The sequence below is a fragment of the Lycium ferocissimum genome, unplaced genomic scaffold (assembly GCF_029784015.1).
Source record: "Lycium ferocissimum isolate CSIRO_LF1 unplaced genomic scaffold, AGI_CSIRO_Lferr_CH_V1 ctg657, whole genome shotgun sequence".
Taxonomy (NCBI): Eukaryota; Viridiplantae; Streptophyta; class Magnoliopsida; order Solanales; family Solanaceae; genus Lycium; species Lycium ferocissimum.
Window position 1 is genome coordinate 198,362 of NW_026726405.1, and position 22,278 is coordinate 220,639.

At 35.2% G+C, this 22,278-nt stretch overlaps 1 protein-coding gene and 1 long non-coding RNA gene across 2 annotated transcripts; one reads left to right on the forward strand and one right to left on the reverse strand.

The window, feature by feature from the left end:
* Positions 1 to 1,665: 1,665 nt before the first annotated feature.
* On the forward strand, positions 1,666 to 3,324 carry LOC132045402 (uncharacterized). Its single transcript, XR_009412406.1, has 2 exons — positions 1,666 to 1,854; positions 3,057 to 3,324. It is a non-coding gene; the product is annotated as an uncharacterized LOC132045402 (long non-coding RNA).
* A 1,326-nt stretch (positions 3,325 to 4,650) lies between these two features.
* On the reverse strand, positions 4,651 to 21,273 carry LOC132045400 (lysM domain receptor-like kinase 3). Its single transcript, XM_059435987.1, has 12 exons — positions 20,349 to 21,273; positions 10,696 to 10,729; positions 10,575 to 10,579; positions 10,293 to 10,445; positions 9,859 to 10,055; positions 9,145 to 9,234; positions 8,219 to 8,312; positions 7,957 to 8,108; positions 7,790 to 7,881; positions 5,579 to 5,705; positions 5,257 to 5,355; positions 4,651 to 5,162 (listed from the first exon to the last, which is right to left on the reverse strand). The coding sequence occupies exons 1-12, from the start codon at positions 20,977 to 20,979 to the stop codon at positions 4,995 to 4,997; spliced, it is 1,842 nt and encodes a 613-aa protein (XP_059291970.1). The 5' UTR covers positions 20,980 to 21,273; the 3' UTR covers positions 4,651 to 4,994.
* Between the last annotated feature and the right edge of the window lie 1,005 nt (positions 21,274 to 22,278).

Below are 22,278 nucleotides of genomic sequence, written 5' to 3' on the forward strand. Positions count from 1 at the left end.
AAGTAACCTCTGCAAGTTTCTGAGTGGGATCTCTATGATGTCAGGGGAAGTAGAAACTCTCAAAGCATATGGCTCCTTGTCCACATTATTAAGGTTAGCCGGTTTAGAACCATAAATATCATTTTGATCCATCTTCCTAGGAGTGACTAACATCTTGATGATCTCTCTTCATCCGGCCAGCTCTTAATGGAATGGAACAATCCAAGAAAATAAAATACAACTGGTTCACTAGGGAACTCTAGCAACAATTGTATTTGCTTACCTCAGATTGTTTGATTCCATGAAGTGCGGGTTGTCACCCCTGGAAAGATGGATCTGAACCTGCTGACCTTAATAATGTGAGCACCATGGTTGGAGAGTTTCTACTTCCCCTGACATCATGTAGACTCCGACTCAGAAACCTACAGAGGTTGCTTCTTCGGCAAAGGAACAAAATGCATTAGGAGCCAATGTTGTAGTGGCTAAAGATGGTAGTGAAAAATAAATGACTGTACATATAAATTGGGCTCATCCAGCTATAAACTGGGAACAGAAACTCAATAAAGAAAAACCAACGTATAAGAAGAGATATGAGAAAGAAAAATGACTTAGAAGAATCCTATCTACAAGTCTCCATGTTAACTTGTATATATAGGCGTTTCTCCCTCCAACGGCTGGTAGTTTTCAAAAAGAAAAGGTTAGTAACGGCTAGTTTGACCATTAAATGTAATACGATATAATACTAAAAGTGGAAAGTCCCATAGTCAAAAATTGAATTACGATAATACTCTTGAAAAGTCAAATGACCAAATTATCCCTTATCTATATGTAAAAATTACCCTTTATCTAAAAAATAACATTAAACTCCATTAAATGTCTTCCTACTATTTATATATCTTCTGCTAATTATTCTCCGTCATTTCATTTCTCCATAAGCATCACGTTCCATTTAACACATTTATTTTCAATTACTCATTATTAAGCTTTTGTGTAACTGTTGTGCTTGGTAATACATTGAATGCTATTTGGTTCTTGTAATTGTTAATAGAAAAACAAAGATCACAAAGAAGTTTTCTGATGATTTATACATAATGATATACTAATTTCCTAGGGGCTTTTCACCTCCCGCACTCAATAACTTTCGTTTCCTTTGTCTTAATGGATTATTCATGTGGAACATTGATTTAAATAATCCATTAAGATAGGGGCATCAGTTTCCAAATTAAATTGACAATGAATTATTTTATCTCAACCTGCAAGTTCTGCTCAATAATCATGGTATATTATTATTATTTTGTTTGATATTAAAAGTGGGAAGTCTCTAAGTTAAAAGTTGAATTGCTAAAATGCCCATAAAAAATTGATGGACTTTTATATCCTTTTTTCTATTTAATCAAACACTACTCTTATAAATAGTTCTTTTGGATAAAAAAGTAAACTTGCATTATAATAAATAAATAAAAAGTTAAATTAGAGCAATAATGTTTTCAGCATTTTAAGTTACCTACTTTTATTATGCTCTTTAAACTACACTAACTGTAAAAACTCATATTTATGTGTTAGGTTAGAGAAGTCTAAGAGTCACGTTCTTTACTGACCACTTGATCTGTAATTTTTTTTCACGGGAAAAAACAAATCGATCTGTAACTTTTTGTTCCCTTTGCCAACATAGTGCAGAGCTCCTTTTCTAATGTTAGATATTCTCCATTCTCCTTTCACACGTATGTCTCCATCCATTTTCTTTATGAGTTTATTATGCTCGATAATTTATTCATTTTTCATTTGAATTATTCAATCACGATTTTTGTTGAACTTGGGATTTTTTTTTTTTGCAGGTTTGAGCAGTGATACTAAAGTTTCGTAGTTGATGATGCAGTAAGTGAAGACTCAGAATAATCTTTTCTATGTGGTATCAGTTTTCAGTTCATAAAATTACTGTCTCTAACATGCTATGAGGTATTTTTATGTAAGTTGATATATTCTTAATCAAATTACCGTTTGATTTGTAAACAAAAATCGTTTTGTAGAAATTGAGATGGTACAAATTAGGATTCTCTAATAAATAGGTGTTTGGATCTAGCAATTTGGACTCTTCGGATTTTTTAAACACCAAATCAAATCAAGAGATACAACGTGTCGTTTTTAAATTTATACACCAAACCAAACCAATAAAATTCGGGTTTTTCAACCTCGGGTTTTTGGGTTATTCGATTTTTTTTTCTCATAATTGGTTTTTCGGGTTTTTTTCCGGAATAGTCTTGATACAATACATATAACTTTTACTTCAAATATTTCATTCCTAGTAAGATACAACTATATAATTAGCGCGTTTCTTGTTAAAAAATAACACAAAATGAGAAGAGTGATGACATTGTATTAAAATATTCAACAAAAACTAATAAAATCGGTTAAAATAAATATTGCTAATTAACAAGCCATAAAGAAAATGACCATAATCTAAAAATACTAAGTTATGCTAAAATAAGCACGCTAATAAGTATTAATTACATGACAAAGAAAAAAAAACTTAAGTTATGTATTTTCACTCTCTAAACTAATTATGCAAAACTAAAGATTAGATATCCAACATTATCGTCATTCCTATGATAAATGATAAATTGAATTTCTTTTGTTAGCGTTAGTGTTGAGCAATTCCGGGTTTTAGTTTGAACTTTATTTGAGTTACAAATATCCATAGGATATAAAACTTATTGACATTCAAAATTCTAAGTTCAAGCTTGAATAATATGATAATAGATAAAAAAAACTACTAAAAAATAAAAGAAATATTTATAAATTCCATTACAAATAAATATTTTTATGTATAAAATATTTTAAAAATTGAATATATGTAATATTGGGTTGGTTTGGTTCGGTTTGACTTTTTTTAGTTAAAACCAAACCAAACCAATTATGATCGGGTTTTTTTTCTCAACACCAAACCAAGTCAAACCAAACCACTAGTCGGGTTTTTTTCTCGGTTTGACTCGGATTTGTCACAGTGCGGTTTGTCGGTTTACTTTGTACACCCCTAGTACAAATTATTGGATTCTCTAATAAACAGAAGTCTTTCGCAGAAGAACAAGAATAAAGACCTCTAGCTTTCTCACTGCATCTATGGCAATTAGTGGACAATCTTTCGAGACAATGAATTCAAATCACAGCCATAAAAGGGGAAAAAGAGGGTTGAAGAAAAGCAAAGGTGAAGAGATACAACGTGTCTTAGTAGTTGATGACCCGTTGTAAGTTCGTTATTCTTTTGATATGCGATGAAAACAATTATTCAGGGAATTCATGAAATGGATACATAACATGACTTATTAATTACTTGAACTTTGGGTTGGACGCGATGTGATTAAAAGTAGGTATAATTTGATTTTTTATTTGCATACATAATTGTTACTAATCTTTATGAAGTAAATACTTTTATTAGATACATGTTAATCATAGATGTTCGAGCATGTATTTGTCTTTAAATTAAAGCACTACATCACTAAAGTAACATCAACTTTATAATTTTCTGATTTGATATTACTTGTTATTACTTTTTTGTATGTTTAGATTTCTGTTTTATAGTTCAGATAAAGTATTAAAATATGTACCGTTAAATTTATTGTATTTCAATAAACGTGCAACTCACGTTCCCGATAACTAGTTACTAAATAAGAACCAGCTGTAAAATATAATATTTTTTAAAAAATGTTTTGTAAACTAATGAAGGACTTTCCTGTTTGAGATAATATTAATTTACTAACATGTCTATGGCGGTTCTGGAATAAAAGCTGCACTTTGTTAGAGTACTGTTTTTGGATCAACTATTTTCTCAAGATTACTAAGTTAAAGTTTGTAATAGGTTCGTGCCTTCGTGGCATTCCTAAGGCCTCGTTTGAATTTTGAGCGAGCATGACTCAGATCCAACCCGTATACAGCTTTAAAACCTAGCCAAATTCAAGAAGGTGAGAGATATTCACATCCTGTGGGAGCTATAATTGCTCTAGTATTTGCTAGCACAACCATCCGGAATGTCAATAATGGTGCATTTAGAAAAAATAGGAGAGTTGCCTTCCATCTTTGCAAACGAACAAGAATGAAGAGAACAAACAAATCTACCACTTTATTGAATTAGTTTGTACTACTTTGGAAGTTCCATAAAATCATGTGATCAAGTCTTAGATGCATTGCTTGTGGGAGTGCCATAAAATCATGTGATCAAGTCTTAGATGCATTGCTTGTGGGAGTGCTATCATCTTTGAACTGTCAAAACTTTCTCAACAATCTTTTTCTTTAGGAAAGCAAATGAAGACTTCTTGCTAGAGACTAATTTAAAGTTGAGATAGAAAATCAGAATTGTTTAGGATTTAAAATTTATTACGTAATTTTTTAAAATAAAAGTCTAAATAAATTTTTGTAGTCAAATTTGTATGGAAATAGGTTTTCTAGCTTCTATTCAAACTTACAATTCAATCACAGAGGCTGACTTTACTCTGTAAGATAAATTAATGTATCCCTCCGAAATTTTAAGTATCTCTCAAATCTTTCTTTCCTAATGACTTTAAAGAACCGCCTTTTTTTTTTCCAATAACTCATCAAAGATGAAATTGCTAAGCTATCAAATATGAAGAGTATGAAGAGAACTAGATTCTCGCATAACAGCCATAAGAAACGAACATATGAAGAAGTAATTCTGTATTTTTCAGACGTGTGACTGAATTGATCTACAATGTGGGACAACAATAAACACTGCTCGTCACAGCAGCAGACAACAAAGAAAACAATGTATTTTGCCATGAGGAAATGTTCCATATCTAACTCACAAAGAAGGTTACTTTGTCCTAAATGTTACAAATCAAGACATCTTTCTATGCTCTCTTACACTATTCAAGCAAGTACTACACAAGTCACACTGCACAAATAGTAAGTACACTGATCCAATGCTTAAACAACATGGTCTCGGTCTCGTTCGCAAGCAAGGATCTGGATGAGATATTAATTGCGCGTGGAAGTAAGATCTTGGTTTACCACCTTCCAGACACAAGATTTATCAGACCTTCATTTTTATAGAAAGATCCAACATCCCAATCTTCTGTCGACGAAGAGAGGGTCATCAGTGCAACCACTATTGATCTCATACTTGGTCTTATTAGGGGATTTTTCTGGGTGCAAGCTTTGGCAAGCTGTGCCATCTGTAATTGGTGAAGACATGAACTTTTGTAAGACGCCGAAAAAAAAAAAAAACTATTGCAGCTACCAATGCAAGTTTCAATTAAAATCTTATACCTTCCGGACTGAATCAAGGGGATAGTCGTCTCCAAGTCTTGGGTCAACCAGCTTTTGAAGGTCTTCATCAGGATCTGGCTGATTAAGTACTTCTTCAAACTATGATCATCAGAAGGCAAAATACGTATCAGTATATTACCAAAAACTAGCATCACAGTGTTACATAATTATGAATTACAGTGAGTTTTAAATTGCCTGTCAAATTGGAGACTAATAACAGGAATGAATAGCAAAGATATAATCCAATGATTCTGCTAAAGCTGATAAAGGGTCCATGCAATCCGTTCCATTGGAAAAAAGAAAAAAGGCAAAAGAAATTTACCAAAGCAACAAGACCCTTTGATTCAGTAACAGAACCATTTGGTTTGACTATCGCTTCCTTGGCTGAAATTAGTTCATATAGGACAACACCAAAAGCGTAGACATCAACTTTAGGAGAGAGAGTATACCTGTAGAAAAGCAATGTGCAATTCTGTCACATGAGGCCCTCAAAAAAATGCTTTAATTAGAAAACAACAATTTAAGCTTGGCTTAAGTCATGGATAGACCCTCAAACTTGTCCGTAAAACTCATTTAGACCCCCAAATTGAGACCCGTACCATCTGAACCCTCCAAGAAGACTTTTACTGTGCCACTTGGACACATCGCTCCAGCTTGGCACTGTGCGTGTTGCACACTGCTTATGAGAGCGTGAACTGCATTAATATTGTTGCTACATGGGCCCCAATGACAAGTGTCAATGGAAGAAAAAACAATTAAACAACAACAACATACCACCCAGTGAAATCCCACAACGTGGGGTCTAGAAGATCTCATTTAATACACTAGTACCAATAATAGGACGGTAACTTTCTTTCCGAAAGACCCTTGGCTCAAAAAAAGCATAAAAAGAGGTGATATCAAATTTTTCTAAGAAATTCATAAGCGATGTGGAAATGCAAATAACGAAAGCGACACAAATAAAATATGATAATTAAAGTATAGGAAATATTTTCCTTTGAAATCAAAGCAACAGCTAACTTAATTAATTAATAATAGTAAATCGTAATTAAGCACAAGAAATTATACTGCGATAATGCCACTACTAATAAGGAAAGATAACGAGCCTATCTACTAGCCTTCTACCCTAATCTAGGTCCTCCAAACCCTCCTATCTAAGGTCATATCCTTTAAGTGGGGCATGAGTTCTAGAATCGCGCCATGTCCTGTCTAATCACCTCTCCCTAATACTTTTTCGGCCTACCCCTACCTCTTCTAAAACCATCCATGGCCAATTAAATAGAAACATAATTTCACTACTTCTCTTTTGTCCCATCTTCTCTCCACCCACCGTCGTTGACTGCCTCCACCACTTTTGTGTCAACCTCCACCGCCACAACAACTGCCTTTATCACCAAACCCATCATGGTTTTCCACCAGAACCGAACCCGCCCATCTCCATAATATTTTTGCTCTTCAAAAATTTTGAAGCCACCAATATTTCACTTCTTGATTCCTCCATTCACACCTTACACCCACATAATCACAATTAAACATCGCCAGTAAAAAATCATACCGCCCCGTTATCAGTATACATCAATACCAATTTTGACCCAAAAATAACTTTATTAATATTTTTTCAAAGATAAAACCCCTAAAACACGAAGTCATACACCATACACGCCACCCCGACACTACATTGCCACAACCTTCACTGAAAGAGGACGAAGAAGAACCGGAAATACTTGAATTATGTTAGTATCATTTGCCACCAGGCATCATGATTGAAGAAAAACAATGAAATTTCTAATGAATTAAAAGGGAGAAAGGAGAGGGATTTTCGGATAGACATGAAAGAGATTAAAAAGTGAAGGTTAGTGAATATATATACATATATATCAGTAAAGATAGAGGATTGAAAAGGAAGAAGAAATTGGGAACCTGGGTCATCAATGGCGGATGAAAGTGTGAAGAGAAGAGTATGGGTATTGGGAACATGACTGAGAAGAGAGAGATAGTTCCCTTTTTCTTTTTGTTTTTTTATTAATGTTGAAAAAACATAGATTTTTGTATTTATTGTTATATTTGGATTATGTGGAATTAAAGGCCACGTGTCTCTTTTATATTGGCTTTTTTTACCACATCAGCAAGTGTGAACTACACGCATTGTTTCTTACTTTTGGTTTAAGCTAGAGGTGTCTAAATGACGCATTTTGGGTAGAAGTTAAGTGTTTAGATGGTACTGGGCTCAGTTGGGTGTCCAAGTGAAATTTTTGGACAAGTTCAAAGGTCTGTCGATGACTTAAACCTTTAAGCTTTAAGCAAGATGTTGAGAAAACCTTGGTTTTGAAATAATAACTACCCTTTTCCCGTCGACCAGTCATTTAAAAGAAAGAAAACATAATTATCCGAACAATTAATAATAATAATAATAATACTAATAATAATAATAATAATAATAATAATAGATTATCTTCTTCAAAGAAAGAAATAGGGTAAGGAATAGCACCGTTCCTACTTTTAAAGCTTCCATTCAAAATGGGAAAACACTTACTCCGGAGGCATGTATCCAAATGTACCCACAAGTCGTCTTCGCAAATATGATCTTCCAACTTCAGTCAGTTTCGTTAAACCAAAATCTGCAACCTAAATCAGACGATTAACACGATTACAAAAAAGCCTCCCTCAGTAGACAAACACAAAAAAGGTGCCTTGACAAACCTTTGCATGGAAGTTTTTGTCTATCAGAATATTTGCTGTTTTAATATCACGATGGATGTAAACTGGTACGGTATGTTCATGTATGTACTCAAGACCTCTAGCTGAATCTAGAGCAATTTGAACCCTCTTAGACCATGGCAATGGGTCCCTTCCTGGAGATAAATATACCAGATTGAGTATAAGTTCTTTAAGGAACTTAACTATTACTGAAAGAGTGGTTAATTCTGACATGTGAATTGTGATTAGTTAACATCAAAGATACCTGTACCACGTAGATGTTGGCCTATGTGACCATTCTCAACATATTCATATACAAGAAAGAGGGAGCCTTCAACACAATAGCCTATCAACCGCACCTGCACTCAATATCAATGAAACAATAGGTCAAGCGTATAGAAAAGAAGAATCACACCATGTTTTGAGTTTCAACATCCCTCCCATTTAAGAATGTTGAAGATCCCTGTCCAAACTACAAACCCCAATAACAGATGTAACGAATCCCCTGGAATCTCTTAGTTGAAGCAATCAAGAAAGTGGATTTTGATCCTGTCACAGTGGTCACATATCCTTCCTGAAGTGTCATACCCCGCACCAAAACAAAACACCCACTCATCACATGATAACTTTATAATATAATTAATAATCTGTATCTATGATTTTAATTCCTCAAGCACCCATTGTTCTTTTAGCTTTAGTGCACCCCTTCCCTTTTAGGCCTTAATTCTCTTTTTTTTTTTTTTGGTAAAGTAAACAAATTTCATTAGAAAAGGCATCAAGTAGATGCAAAGTTACAGAGACTTTTAGGCCTTAATTCTCTTCTGTAATCTGAGCACTCTAGTCTCTAGGTGCATTTCAAGCAAATTATTCAGTTGTAAATGGATGGCAGATTGTAACAACTAGGGTACACTAAGTACAGGTTACAAGGATCATAACAAACATTGAAGTACATGCTGAGACGTCATTTATTTTGAATTAGTTCATTGAAATGATATTGCATTAGTATTGAACAACACCCCCCCCCCCCCCCCCCCCCCAACACCCTCCCTCTTTCTCTCTCTCTCTCTCTCTCTCTCTCTCTCTCTCTCTCTCTATAAGTTAAAAAAAAGTCTCAAGAGCAATCCTCAAATGAGAAAATGAGAAGAGTATCAAAATAGACATGCCTCCAGTGGCAGGGAAGTTAAGTTTTACCAGGTTCAGGTGATGAACATTTGTCAAAACCTTCAATTCAGCTAGAAACTCCCTTGTAGCTTTCATGTCCATTTTCTTGATAGCAGCTTTCTGAAATAGTTAACAGCACAATAAGTATTGGGAACAAAGATACTTGAATAATTCTTTAAGTTGGTTATGGTTAAAACTTTACAAATAAGAATGATTACAGAAAAATCATGGGATATCCCACCCACTGGAGAAGTGAAATCATGATTCAGTGTTGGTTAGGATTAACATATATGCAAAGTATGCACGAAATGATGTATGCCAATGCATCACCGGGACATGACCACATGACTAAGCTATTCATTTATTTGTTGAATGTTCTTCTGCATTTGCCTTCCCTGCTCTTTGTTATAACTAATTCCTCCTTTCTATGGATTACTGTTTAACCACCTACTTCATTAGATCAGAACTAAAAAAAATCGCTTGATTCATAATATAATAGGTTATACCGAGAAGTAAAATAGAGAAATTATGTATGCCAATGCATCACCAGAACATGACCACATGACTAAGCCATTCGTTTGTTTGTTGAATGTTCTTCTGCATTTGCCTTCCCTGCTCTTTGCTATAACTAATTCCTCCTTTCTCTGGATTACTGTTTACCCACTTACTTCATTAGATCAGAACTAAAAAAATCACTTCTTTCATAATATAATAGGTTATACGTAAAATTTAACAATAGCTCACCTCGCCTCTGAGCTCAGCATAGTAAACTGCACCAAAACCACCTTGTCCAATTTTATTAGCAATGCTGAAGTCATTAGTTGCAGTAGCAAGCTCTTCATAAGTGAACTCAACAGATTTATCCACAGTTATGCCTGAAAGCCCGCCATCACCCTTGCGACCAGAATCTGCAGCTTTAACTGATGTGCTTCCTTCTGGGCCTAATCCAGACAAAAGGTTAACATATAAGTTGACTTATAAATGTTGCTTTCTACCATTCCAATACTTGTTAAAGGTTGGCAGCATAAGTAAAGGAAATATTCAACTCCAACAAAGAAATCAACTACTTTAAATTGCTTTTTCAGCCTTAAAGTGATCTAAGTATAAGCACCTTAAGAAATAATGTACGTCAAATAAATGAATGTCGTAAGAACGGGAAAATAGGGATTGACACCAACCATGACCAGACTGACGGAGGTGGTCTTCGGATGAGAGCTGCAAACCCTTTTTCGCTTTCTTCCTATAATATCCTACATAAACCAAAGCAGCCAACAGCAAGACTACTCCTATTGCTCCTATAGATATCCCAGCTATTGCTCCACCAGACATACCTAATTATTTAGAAGCATAGAACGATAAGTAAGAGTAGGTAGGTTAAAGGACTTCCTTTATTATCATGAATGGTCTGAAAACGGATAACAAATAAGCCAACACTGAAGACGAGGAAAGATCCAAACCACCTGTGCTGCAAATTAGAGGGCAGAAACAATACAAATGACAAACGTCAGCAATGTGATAGCGATTGGAAGATCAATAGAGAACAAGATGATCAGATTTTAACATCAAATATTAATGAGCTACCTTGTTGGCAGTGGCGGAAAGTTCCCATTTTTATCTGCAAAATGAAAGAAATGATGATTCAAACATTGTTTATACATTAACATTAAGAAACATGAAAAAGAAATAACCAAAGCAGGCACAAGCACTAAAACAGCCAAAGTATTTGTACTAAAGGTGTTACCTCTCTCCAATTTTAGTTGGCCAACTTAGACTATGCAGATATTGAAAACAAAAACATCAAAAGCACCATTATACTGAAGCTGGTCAGCTATATAAAATATAAATTCATTAATTAGTAAAACGTGTGAAGACGAAGTAAGATCAAAAGATGTCAAAGCTAAAATTAATTTGAAGTTTATCAGTTTCTTTAACTTTGACCTTCTGTTACCGAGAAACTTTAGCATTGTGTGAAAAAGGTCAAGGAATTGGAATGGATTAAAGAGGGAAGATTGATCAAGTAAGCTATGCCCTATGGTGTAGAGACTAGAGAGTATCAAAATCAGAAGCAGTCTCTTTTAGGAGATTCCTTAACAATCAAACTATGACTTCTTCCGGGCACAAATAAATTTACAGAGTTACCAAAAATTCACTGGATTCTACCAAACGGTTGTGGATTTCTGGTCTTCTTATTGATTCTCCCACATCGGTTGTGGATGGGTTACTTGGTCTCCTTATATGGACTTGCGCAATCCTCCCCTCATGAGCTAGCTTTTGAGGTTGAGTTAGGCCCAAGATCCATTCTTTACACTATCATTTCAAAAATAGATTGAAAGAGGGGACCATGCGGGCTCACACTAACATAACGGGAAACAGAGAGGTACATGAGCGTATCAGAATCTTAGCAGAAATGAGCGTATCAGAATCTTAGCAGAACTGCATTTGTACAAGACACAGACTTGAGTCAGGTTACAAAACTCATTGTCTTTAGAACACAACAATATCGCATTTTTGGTATTTCATTTTGAGATTGCTCTAGGAAAGACTAGTTAGTCCTGCTCCACCCAGGTACCCAAATAAGAATCAAGAAAAAATAGACTCACGCAAGCCCTTTTTTCTTTTTTTCATATAAGAAGCGTTTTAGCTTTCATTCTGTAGCCATTATGGACAGTAAAGATCCTCAAAAGCAAAACTCTGCTCTTAAAGTGTTTCTTTTTGTGAAGCACTTACTGTTTGATCTTCAGACAACCAAAGCAGTTCTGAAAAATACTTGAAGGGCTTTGTTTGTGTTTCCAAAAGGGTATACCTCTAGATATTTTACTATCAATGACAAAATTAAAGATCATTTTTTTATAAGATTATTCTACATTTATTTCATCTAATTCTCTTCGAGGGTAAATGAAACTCTTAATCTTCGACATTTGCATTCCATGTTATAAATATCTGCAGTGTGAAGAAATGATCCCGGGATGCAGATTGAAGAGCTCAAAGAAGCCAAGCAACAGTCACTCAGTTGTGCTTCTGCTATTTGTGAATACTGGCCTGTTGTTGCCATTACGGAGCCCAGTGATAAACTCAGCTGGTATAGCTAGAATTTTGCTAATCAAAAGCATTTTCTAAATCATAGGAGTTTTACACAAGATTATTATGCTTGAAGAACCGTCAAATTTTTCACCTACGAGCAGTGCAGCACTACTAGAGTTGGTCGTGAACTTTGAACCTCTTTAGTCCATGGATGTAGGAACAACTTTAGAACCAAGATAGATGACAATGCTGAAGTTCAATTGGTCACTAATATACTGTGCATCACGCCAAAAAGAAAGGAATGAAAAGGGTTCAACAACAACAATTACACCTCAGTCCCAAAACAAGTTGAGGTCAGCTACATGAATCCTCATTTCTTCATTTAATTAAGCTCATATCATATCATCATCATACTAGTTAAAATAAAAATGAAAAATGAGTTAAAAAATTATTAATAATAATAATAATATTGACCTGCCAAGGTAGAGGTAAGATCTGCGTACACTCTACCCTCCCCAGACCCCACTATGTGGGATTACACTGGGTATGTTATTGTTGTTGTTGTAATAATAATAATATTAGAAGTTCCCTAACAAGTCTAAAACCTATCTCAACTAGTAGTTATCACCTACTCCCTCCGGATCAAAAGAGTGTCCACTTAGCTTTTTTTTTTTTTTATTTCTTGGGGCAAAAAGAGTGTCCACTTATCAAATCAAGAAAGAATTAACCTTATTTTTCTAGATTTGCCTATAAAGTGCTACATGATAAAATCCCAATACCTATTTAATTAGGGGCAGTTTAGTCAAATTACCTATTTATTTTAGGAGTTAGTATTTTCTTAAGGGGTGTGCGGCTAAGTGGACACTCCTTTTGATCCGGAGGGAATATATGGATCATTCTTTTTCTATTGTGCCTTATCTTAGCCAAGTCTACATTGATACCAAGCATGTGTAGGACTTTCGAGACAACTTCCTCCCATATGATTTTAGGTCTACCCCGTTCCCTTTTAACACCCTCACTTACCATAGCCTCACAACTATGGACCGGTGCATCTGTAGGTCGCAGAACACGCCTAACCCATCTCAAGTGATCTTCTCGCATTTATCCTCACTGTGTGCTACTTGTACCTTCTGGTGAATGTGATTATTTCTAGTCTTATATAATCTGGTATGATCGCACATCCATCTTATCATTCGCATCTCTGCAACACTCATCTTATGGATATGTAGGACTTTAGCAGGCCAACATTCACTACCATATAACATAGCCAGTCTTATAGTTGTTCTAAGGAACTTACCTTTCACTTTGGTAGGCATTTTTATCTTGAAACGACGAGCCTAGATTCTAAATTGTTTGCATTTGGGCACTGCAATCCCATCTAGTCTCATGACTCATCACACTTTCTCTCTTCTCAGACTAAACCTGCAATGCATGTATTCAATCTTACTTCTGCTTATCCTAAAACCCTTTCTCTCTAAAGAGCTTCTCCATAGTTCAAGCATTTGGTTTACACTCTCGCTAGTTTCGTCAGTTAACACAATATCATCGGCAAATAGCATATATCATGGGACCTCATCTTGTATTATGTAGGTTAGCTCGTCCATAACTAGTGTAAAGAAGTAAGGGCTCAATGTCAAGCTCTGGTGTAAACCCACTGTTACAGGAAACACATCTATATCCCCTATTATTGTTTTCACGCTAGTGGCAGACTCTTTATGCATGTCCTTTATGACATTTATCTATTTAATATGGTACTCTTATCATGTATTTTCTCTAGATCAATAAACACCATGTGTAGATTTCCATCAATCTTCTTAGCAAGAGCCTCTGTGGTAGATCTACAGTCTACTAGGCATAAATCCAAACTGTTTCTCTTTCACTATTGTCGTGTTGCTAAGTCTACGCTCTATCACTCTTTCCCAGAATTTCATCGTATGACTCATTAGTTCAATGTCACGATAGTTTGCACAACTTTGAATATCTCCTTTGTTCTTATAAATCGGAATCAGGATATGCTTTCTTCACTCATTGGGCATCTTACTACTTTTTAGTATAGTATTGAATAGCCTGCTGAGCTATTCTACTCTAACATATCCGATACACTTCCAAACCTCTATAGGGATACTATCAGGACCACAAGCTTTATGAATCCCCACTATTTTTCATGGCATCCTTTACCTCAGTCGGCCTAATTCTAGGAGTGTAGCTAAAGTTTTCATCATTCAGAGATGTGTGGAGGTTATAAAAGGGTATTCTCTTAGTTCGAGGTGAACAATTGATCAAAGTAGTCTCTCCACCTCTCCTTAATCTAATTATCTCATCTCAACACTTGTTGAGAATCATCCTTAATACACTTTACTTGGTTTAAATCCTTACCCTTTTTCTCTCTTAGTCGTGCTAGTTTAAACATTTCTTTCTATCCTTCTCGTGTCCCTGCCTTTTGATACAAGTCATCTAAAGCTTACCCCAAACTTTACTAATAACCTTCTTATCTCTTTTGTATTCTTCAAAAGCTTTTTTGTCCTCTCCTTTGGCAACTTCCTATAACACTCTCTTTCAGCGTTAATAACTTTTTGTACCTCCTCATTCCACCATCAAGATTCCTGTGGTCAAGTACCTACACCTTTGACACACCTAACACTTCAGTTGCTACTTTTTTAATGCAACCTAACATTTCCTTCCATAGGATGTCTACGTCTACATCCAAGTCCCAAGCTCCATTCTCCCCAAGTTTTTCTTGAAATGCTAACTCCTTAACACCCCTTAATGTCCACCGCCTAATTTACAGTTGTTTGATAGTCATCACCTCTCTCTCTCTACTCCTAAACTTTATATCTAAGACTAGTAACCTTTGTTGGGAGGTCATCACTTCTCCTGGAATAACCTTAATGTCCTTGCATGTACTTTTATCTCGTCTTCTTGTAAGGATAAAGTCTATTTGACTATAATTATCCCCACTCTTATAAGTAATTAGGTGAAAATCCCTCTTCTTAAAAATGTGTTAGTTACAACTAAATCATAAATAAAAGTGAATTTTGATAGAGCCTAGTACCATCCTTTCGTCATTCCTAGTACCATAACCATAACCCCCATGTACTTGTTCAAAGTCGTCGCTATCTTTACTTACATGGCCATTTAGATCTCCCCCCTATAAAGATTTGTTGATCTCCTGGAATATCTTGAACCAAGTTATCCCTATCCTCCCAAAATTTAGCTTTAGCTCCTGCAATATCCTATTTGCAGAGCATAAGCACTGATGACATTGATTGTCTCCTTCCCCCAAAGAAGCCATACTGCAATAATCCTATCCCCAGCTCGTATTACCTCGACAACCTTATCTTTACGTCCCGGTTCTACAATAATTTCTACTCCATTCCTATTTTTAAGTCCCAGTTCTACAATAATTCCCACTCCATTCCTATTTTTATCTATCTCATAATACCATAATTTATAACTTGTGTTACCTATATCTCTAGCCTTTTGTCCTGTCCATTCAGTTTCCCGAAGGCATGCAATATCAACTCCCCTCCTTTTTAGAGTATCCACTAATTCTATCAACTTCCCTATTAATGTTCCTATGTTCCAGCTACCAATCTAAATCCGACTCTCTAGGACTGGCATTTCTTCCCTCGCCCGTCCATGATCCGAGAACCCTTTCTTATTTTGCACCACATCCGGGCACCGTGTGGCGGAACTTGCTTCTTTGCCCATACTCATCCATAACGTGGAAACCCTTTCACGTTTTGCACCACATCCTTGCGTTGATGTAGCGGAACTAACTTCTTTATATTGCACCCATCCATGATGCGGGAACCCTTGCTCATACTACCTCACACCCAGGCGGCGATGTGCTGGAATCCCTTGCTCATTTTTCATCACATTCGGGTGTCGGCGTAACGCCATAAAATTAAGATATTTTGACGAAGTTGGGCACGAGCCCAGCATCAAAATTCCTTGAGGTGCAATCCTCATTGACTCCATCCATTGTACTACAAACTCCAGTTTATAGTAAACAATAAACTTTAAGCCAATGTCACCCTTAATCAAAACATTTTGCTTCCTAAATTAGTTCCTAATTCCTTCCTTGAAAGAGCATTTTCCCCCTTTTGCCACGAAACTAAAACATGAACAAACAAAAAGCACTAGGACTTTCACCTTAAAGTTCTAAATCAGAGGCATAAAACTTGGTAACAGAAATAAAACAAACATATAAAGACCAACCTCTTCCCGGTATATAGATGATTCCTGACCCGATATCTAATTTGGAATCCGCCCCTGGATTATACCTTCGGATTATATCTTCACTCACATTGGCCGCTGAAGCCACCGACGTCATGTTATCCTCCGCCCGCACAGGGTATGTAACAAACAGCCCATAATCTTTAGAAACACCACTATCCCCACAGAAGCAACTCACTGTCACATTTAAGGTCCCTGTATCCGGGATATCATCCTCCGGATACTTATTAAACCTCTTCAACATATCCACAGTCGTCAAATCTGAGTAATTAAACGCGATTCGATCATAAAAATCACCAGGTTTAACCTTGTATGGAAAAGAATGGGCCAATACCTCCCCATCCAAGCAATCACAACGAAAGGGTATGTTAATTCTTGTCCCAGCTATGACACTATCCTGATTAGGGATATTGTCCTTGTTGTTGTAAGCTACAATTTCAGGTATACTTGTGGAGAACAATTGTGAGATTAAAGTGAGATTTGAACCTCTCCAAACATAGAATGAAGCTAAAGCTAAATCACACCCTTTCTTGCATTTGGACTCAACTGGTAATGGAACTGAAGATAAGTAAACTAGTATAAAGAAAACCCCTAAGCTTAAAACACTTCTTGGTCTTGATTCAAACATGTTTTATGAAGAAACTATGAAAATTTGACAAAGGGTATGTGGGAAATTGAGTCAAGAAGGTATTTTGGGAAATTTTCTTAACACACTTCTTGTTCTTGAAGAAACTGTGCTTAATGATGAAAAACTATGAAAATTTGTGAAATGGGTATGTGGGAAATTGATTCAAGAATGTATTTTGGGAAGTTTTTAGTTGGGTTTTCGAGGAAGGAGTTGACTGAGTTATGATAAAGTTAGGATTGAAAATTAGTAAAATAATGAAGGAATAATTGAATTGGTTTGTTGTTAACACAACAGTAGTACATTATTTCAATTATATGATATTAATATATTTATGGGGACAAAACAATGAAAGAATTGTGTCGTCAGCGAACCTGTCAGGGAGTTTAATGAAAGCCGTGTTCTTACAGCTTTTGAAGACAGTCATCTATGGCGGCATTATGTTTGTAGTATTTGTAATGTCGGCAATCCTCAACCGTTAGGTCGATAGAAATTTAATTGAAGCCTTTTATGCTTCCAGTTTGCCAAAGTCGAATTCAACTACAGTAGTTTATTTACTATTCCCTCGATCCCATTTCTTATACAGCGTTTAACTGGATACAAATTTAAAATAAATGAACAATTTTAAAATTTATAGTCTAAAATAAATTATAGAAATTTGTATGGTTATAAATCATTTATTAAGGATAAGAAGGTAAATTTAAATTTTTTTGAATTGTTGCTATATACAGAAATGTGTGCTCTTTTTTTTTTTTTTTTGGCTGACTATAAAGCAAAGATTGTCTTATAAATTGGGATGGAAGGAGTATAGTTTTTGGTATTTTCTTATACTTTATTTGAGCAAATATCTTTTTTTTCAATTAAGAAATTTGTTTGAGTGAATTATCTTTTCTTAGACAAAAGATCATACTAGAGTAGATATCAAATTGCAATGCTTGTTATTACTAATTTCATAGTCCATTCTAGTCTTTAGAAAGTCAAGGTATCAGGAACAAAGCATATCTCTGCTCGAATTAACACGGATAATTATGTATTTGGCTCTTTCTACTTCGATTTTTTTCTCATAAATTTGCACAGAAAACTAGAATTAACCAGTTCTATTTCTCCTTAAGTGAGGAATTAGGAATGTGACCCAACATAGAATGTCAAGTTAAGGCGGTAAAAATCATTAGTTCGAATTTAGTTATATTATACTCAATATGATTTTTCTAGTTGAATTTGTTATATGCACCACCATCATTCAATGTGACTGTGAAATTGAGATAACTTTACTAGGCAATTAGGGTCGTTTTGCTAAAAGAATGAATAGTAATCAACTAATCATACATATCTTACCAATCTAATTGAATTTTTTCTTATAAACACTGTAGTGATTAGAGTGGATTCATCACGGACGTTTTATAATATGTCACAGTTAACTACTAGCATAAGAAAGTAGTATCATATGGCTTCGAAAGAACCAAAGAAATAATGACAAAAAATAAACAAGAAAAAGGGTATAAATAACTTACTCAAAAATCTACTTTATAGCATCACTTTTATTAATCCCTTTTCTACTCCTGACATGTGACTGGTGGCATGAGAAGTCTGCCAGCTGACAGTGCAAATCTTGTTCTTTATGTTTGCCTTGAATTCTCAGTTGGATAATAATTCTGGCAACTTATGAAAGAACTCTTTTTAAACAATCAAATATACATCCCATCACTCTGATAAATTTACCTGAAGGCGGAATATATCGATAACCTCTTAAATTTATTAGTAAATTTTATTTAGATACTCAAATTACGTACAATTTGTTTTGACTTAGTACATGAACACATGATAAAGTATTTATATTAGACACTTCTGGCTCAGATTTTTGAAAAGATTTTGCGCGTATTCTCTGGCGCTTATTACATATATGAGTTAACCACTTAAAATATGTCATTTCCCTTGATCATACGCATTAGCCTCAACTAGCCATAAAACCACTAATCCATTCTCATGGATTTTGTTCTCTCGCAAGCCAACTATGTCAATGGAAATCCTAAGTGACGATTGCAGAAGTGTCAGAAACACATATGAGTGCATCTGAGGTGCTCAAAGGTGATGATGCAGCCAAGCTGACAAAAACCACTTACTATCGTCAAGTACTAGGCAAACTGCAATATCTCTCCTTCACCAGGCCGGACATATCCTACGCTGTCAACAAACTCTCTCAGTTTATGCAAGCTCCATCTGAGCTTCAGCTGAAAGCTGACAAAAGAGTTCTCAGTACCTCTGGTACAAGTCAATTTGGCATCCGTATGTCCCCCGATGTTGATTTCAATCTCCAAATGTATTTTGGTGCTGACTGGGCTAGTGATCTCAGCGATCTCTACCTCAATGTATATATTGTTTCTTCGAGAAAACACCATTAGTTTGTCCTCTAAAAAATAGAAGATTCTAGCTCGCTTTCAACAAATGTTGAATATAGAGTCGTGGCCAATGCTCTTGCTAAGATGCTCTGGATGAACAATCTACTACTTGGATTGCGTCTTCCAGCAAGGAAAGTTCTAACCATCTAATGTGACAACATTGTTGTCACCTACTTGAGCAAGAATTCCGTCTTTCGCAGTCGCATGAAACATGTTGAGATGGACTTCCATTTTGTGTGCAAGCATGTTGAACATAATAAAGTTCGTGTTTTTCGTGTCCATGTTATCAATCAATTAACTAGCTGATACTCTCATAAAAGCACTGGCCTAGCCTGCTTTCGACCTCAATTTGTTCGAGTTAGGCTTAGTGACACACGCCTAACTTGAGGGCGGCGTATTGGAGCACCATCTTTAGATGTCGTTTAATGATATTGTCTTTAGAAATCGTTTATGTCTGTCCCTTATGTTATTTATGATTATCTCTTGTTTCTATATTTTGGCATAGATTATTATCTAGATATACTTTAGGATCTTCTTAGGAATACCTTGTATTTAAACTAACTGGGGCTTTCAATAATAGATAGTACAATTTTTCCATCACTTCTTCCAAGTGTTTATACATTAGACACATCAAAACCCATCCTCGTTGATTCTATCCATTCAGACTACAATCTCCAGTTCATAGTAAAGAATAAACTCTAACCAATGTCACCCTTAAACAAAACACTTTGCTTCCTAAAATGGTTCCTGTTTCCTAAAAAAGTTCCTGCTTCCTTCCTTCAATGAGCATTTTGCCCCTTTTGCCACCAAACTAAAGCATGAACAAAAATTACTACTCCTAGGACTTTAACCTTAAAGTTCTAAAGCAGAGGCATAAAACTTTGTACTCAAACAGGAAATAAAACAAACACATAATTCAAAAAGACCGTCATCTGAAAAATATCAACACTGACCTTTTCCCGGTATAAAGATGATCCCTTTTCCTGAACTGAAATTTGCCTCTGGATTATACCTTCTGATTATATTAGCACTCACATTAGCCGTTGACGCCACGTACGTCAGGTTCTCCTCAGCCCTCAAAGGGTATGTAACAAACAGGCCATAATCTTTGGAAACATCACTATTCCCACAGTAGCAATTCACTACCACGCTTAAGTTCACATTATCAGGGATATTATTCTCAGGATAGCTATTAAACCTCTTCAACAAATCCACAGTCGTAACATCGGAGTAGTTCCTCGCGATCAGACCATAAGTATCGCGGGGTTTAACCTTGTACGGAAAAGAATGTCCCAATACGTCGTTGTCCAAGCAATCACAACTGAAGGGTATGTTAATTCTTGTCCCAGCTATGACACTATCCTGATTAGGGATATTGACCTTGTTGTTGTAAGCTACAATATCAGGTATACTGGTGGAGAACATCTGTGAGATTAAAGTGAGATTTGAACCCCTCCATACATAGAATGAACCTAAAGCTAAATCACAACCTTTCTTGCATTGGGACTCAACTGGTAATGGAACTGAGGATAAGTAAACCAGGACTAGGAAGCTTAACACAATTCTTGGTCTGGATTCAAACATGTTTCAAAAACCATGAAGATTTCTGAAATGGGTTTGTGAAACTTAGCTGGGTCTTTGTAGGAAGGCGTTGACTGGGTTTTGATGAAGTTTGATTGAAAAATTACTAAAATAATGAATGATTGAATTGGTTTGTTGTTAACATTCCAGATTGTATTAAAGTATCATTATTTTCGATTTGGATGGTATTTAATATGGAATAAAAAACAATGAAAAAGAATTGTGTCGTCAGCGCAGCTGTCAGGGAGTTAAAGAAAAGCCGTGTTTTTTCGGCTGTTGAATATATCTTCTTCCCGATGGCCACTTGTTTTCTTTTCTTTCTTTTTTTTTGTTTACAATTCTAATTCCTATAGCAGCCGTCAGTAGCGTTTATGTGGGCAATTGTCAACAAGTAGATAGATAGATATTTGAATTTAAGTCATTGGTGGGTCTTGATCAAAGTCAAATTCTATTAGTATTACTTTTTCTGTACCAAAATACTTATCATATCTCAATTTTTAGAGTTAAATTATATGAATTTTAATCAACATTTTTAAGATATATTTTTTCTTCATTATACTGATTAGAAAAAACTGCAACTTATTATAATACTTTTCATATAGTTTTTGAATATACTAAGTGTAATTTTGAAATATTAAATTAAACTAATCCAATCTAAGTTTGAAGATTAGTTAAATTAACTCTCAAGAAACTAAACATGACAACTAATATGAGACTGAAGGAGTACTAACTATAGTTTTCGTTATCTTCAGATATCTCATTTGAGCAAAAATGATTTTTTTGGTTTAAGTAATTTGATTTTTGAATCTTTTTAATACAAAAAAGGTGAATCACAATCTTTATTAACTTTATAGTCCATTCTAGTTTTTAGCAAGTTAAAGGCACTCGGAATAGAGCATATCTATGCTTGAATTTACACTAATGATAATGTATTGATCTCTGCGTGTTCGATTTTTTTTTCCACATGAATTTGCACAAGGAAACTAAAATTAGCCAGTTCTATTACTCATTGGGCAGGTAAGGAATATAATCCAGCGTAGAGTGTCATCTTGACGTGGTGAAAGTCATCCGTTCGATTTTAATTATCATTAAACCTAATGTGAATTTTTTAGTTCGATTTGCTCCCCTGACAATAAAAGGCTCGTGAAATTAAGATAACTTTACTGATAATTAAAATTATTTTTCCAAGAAAATAAAATAGTAATCAACTAATCATAGGTATCTATCAATCCAATTGAATATTTTCGTATAAAACGGTAGTGATTAGAATGAATTCTTCACAAATTGTTAAATTTAGCTAGT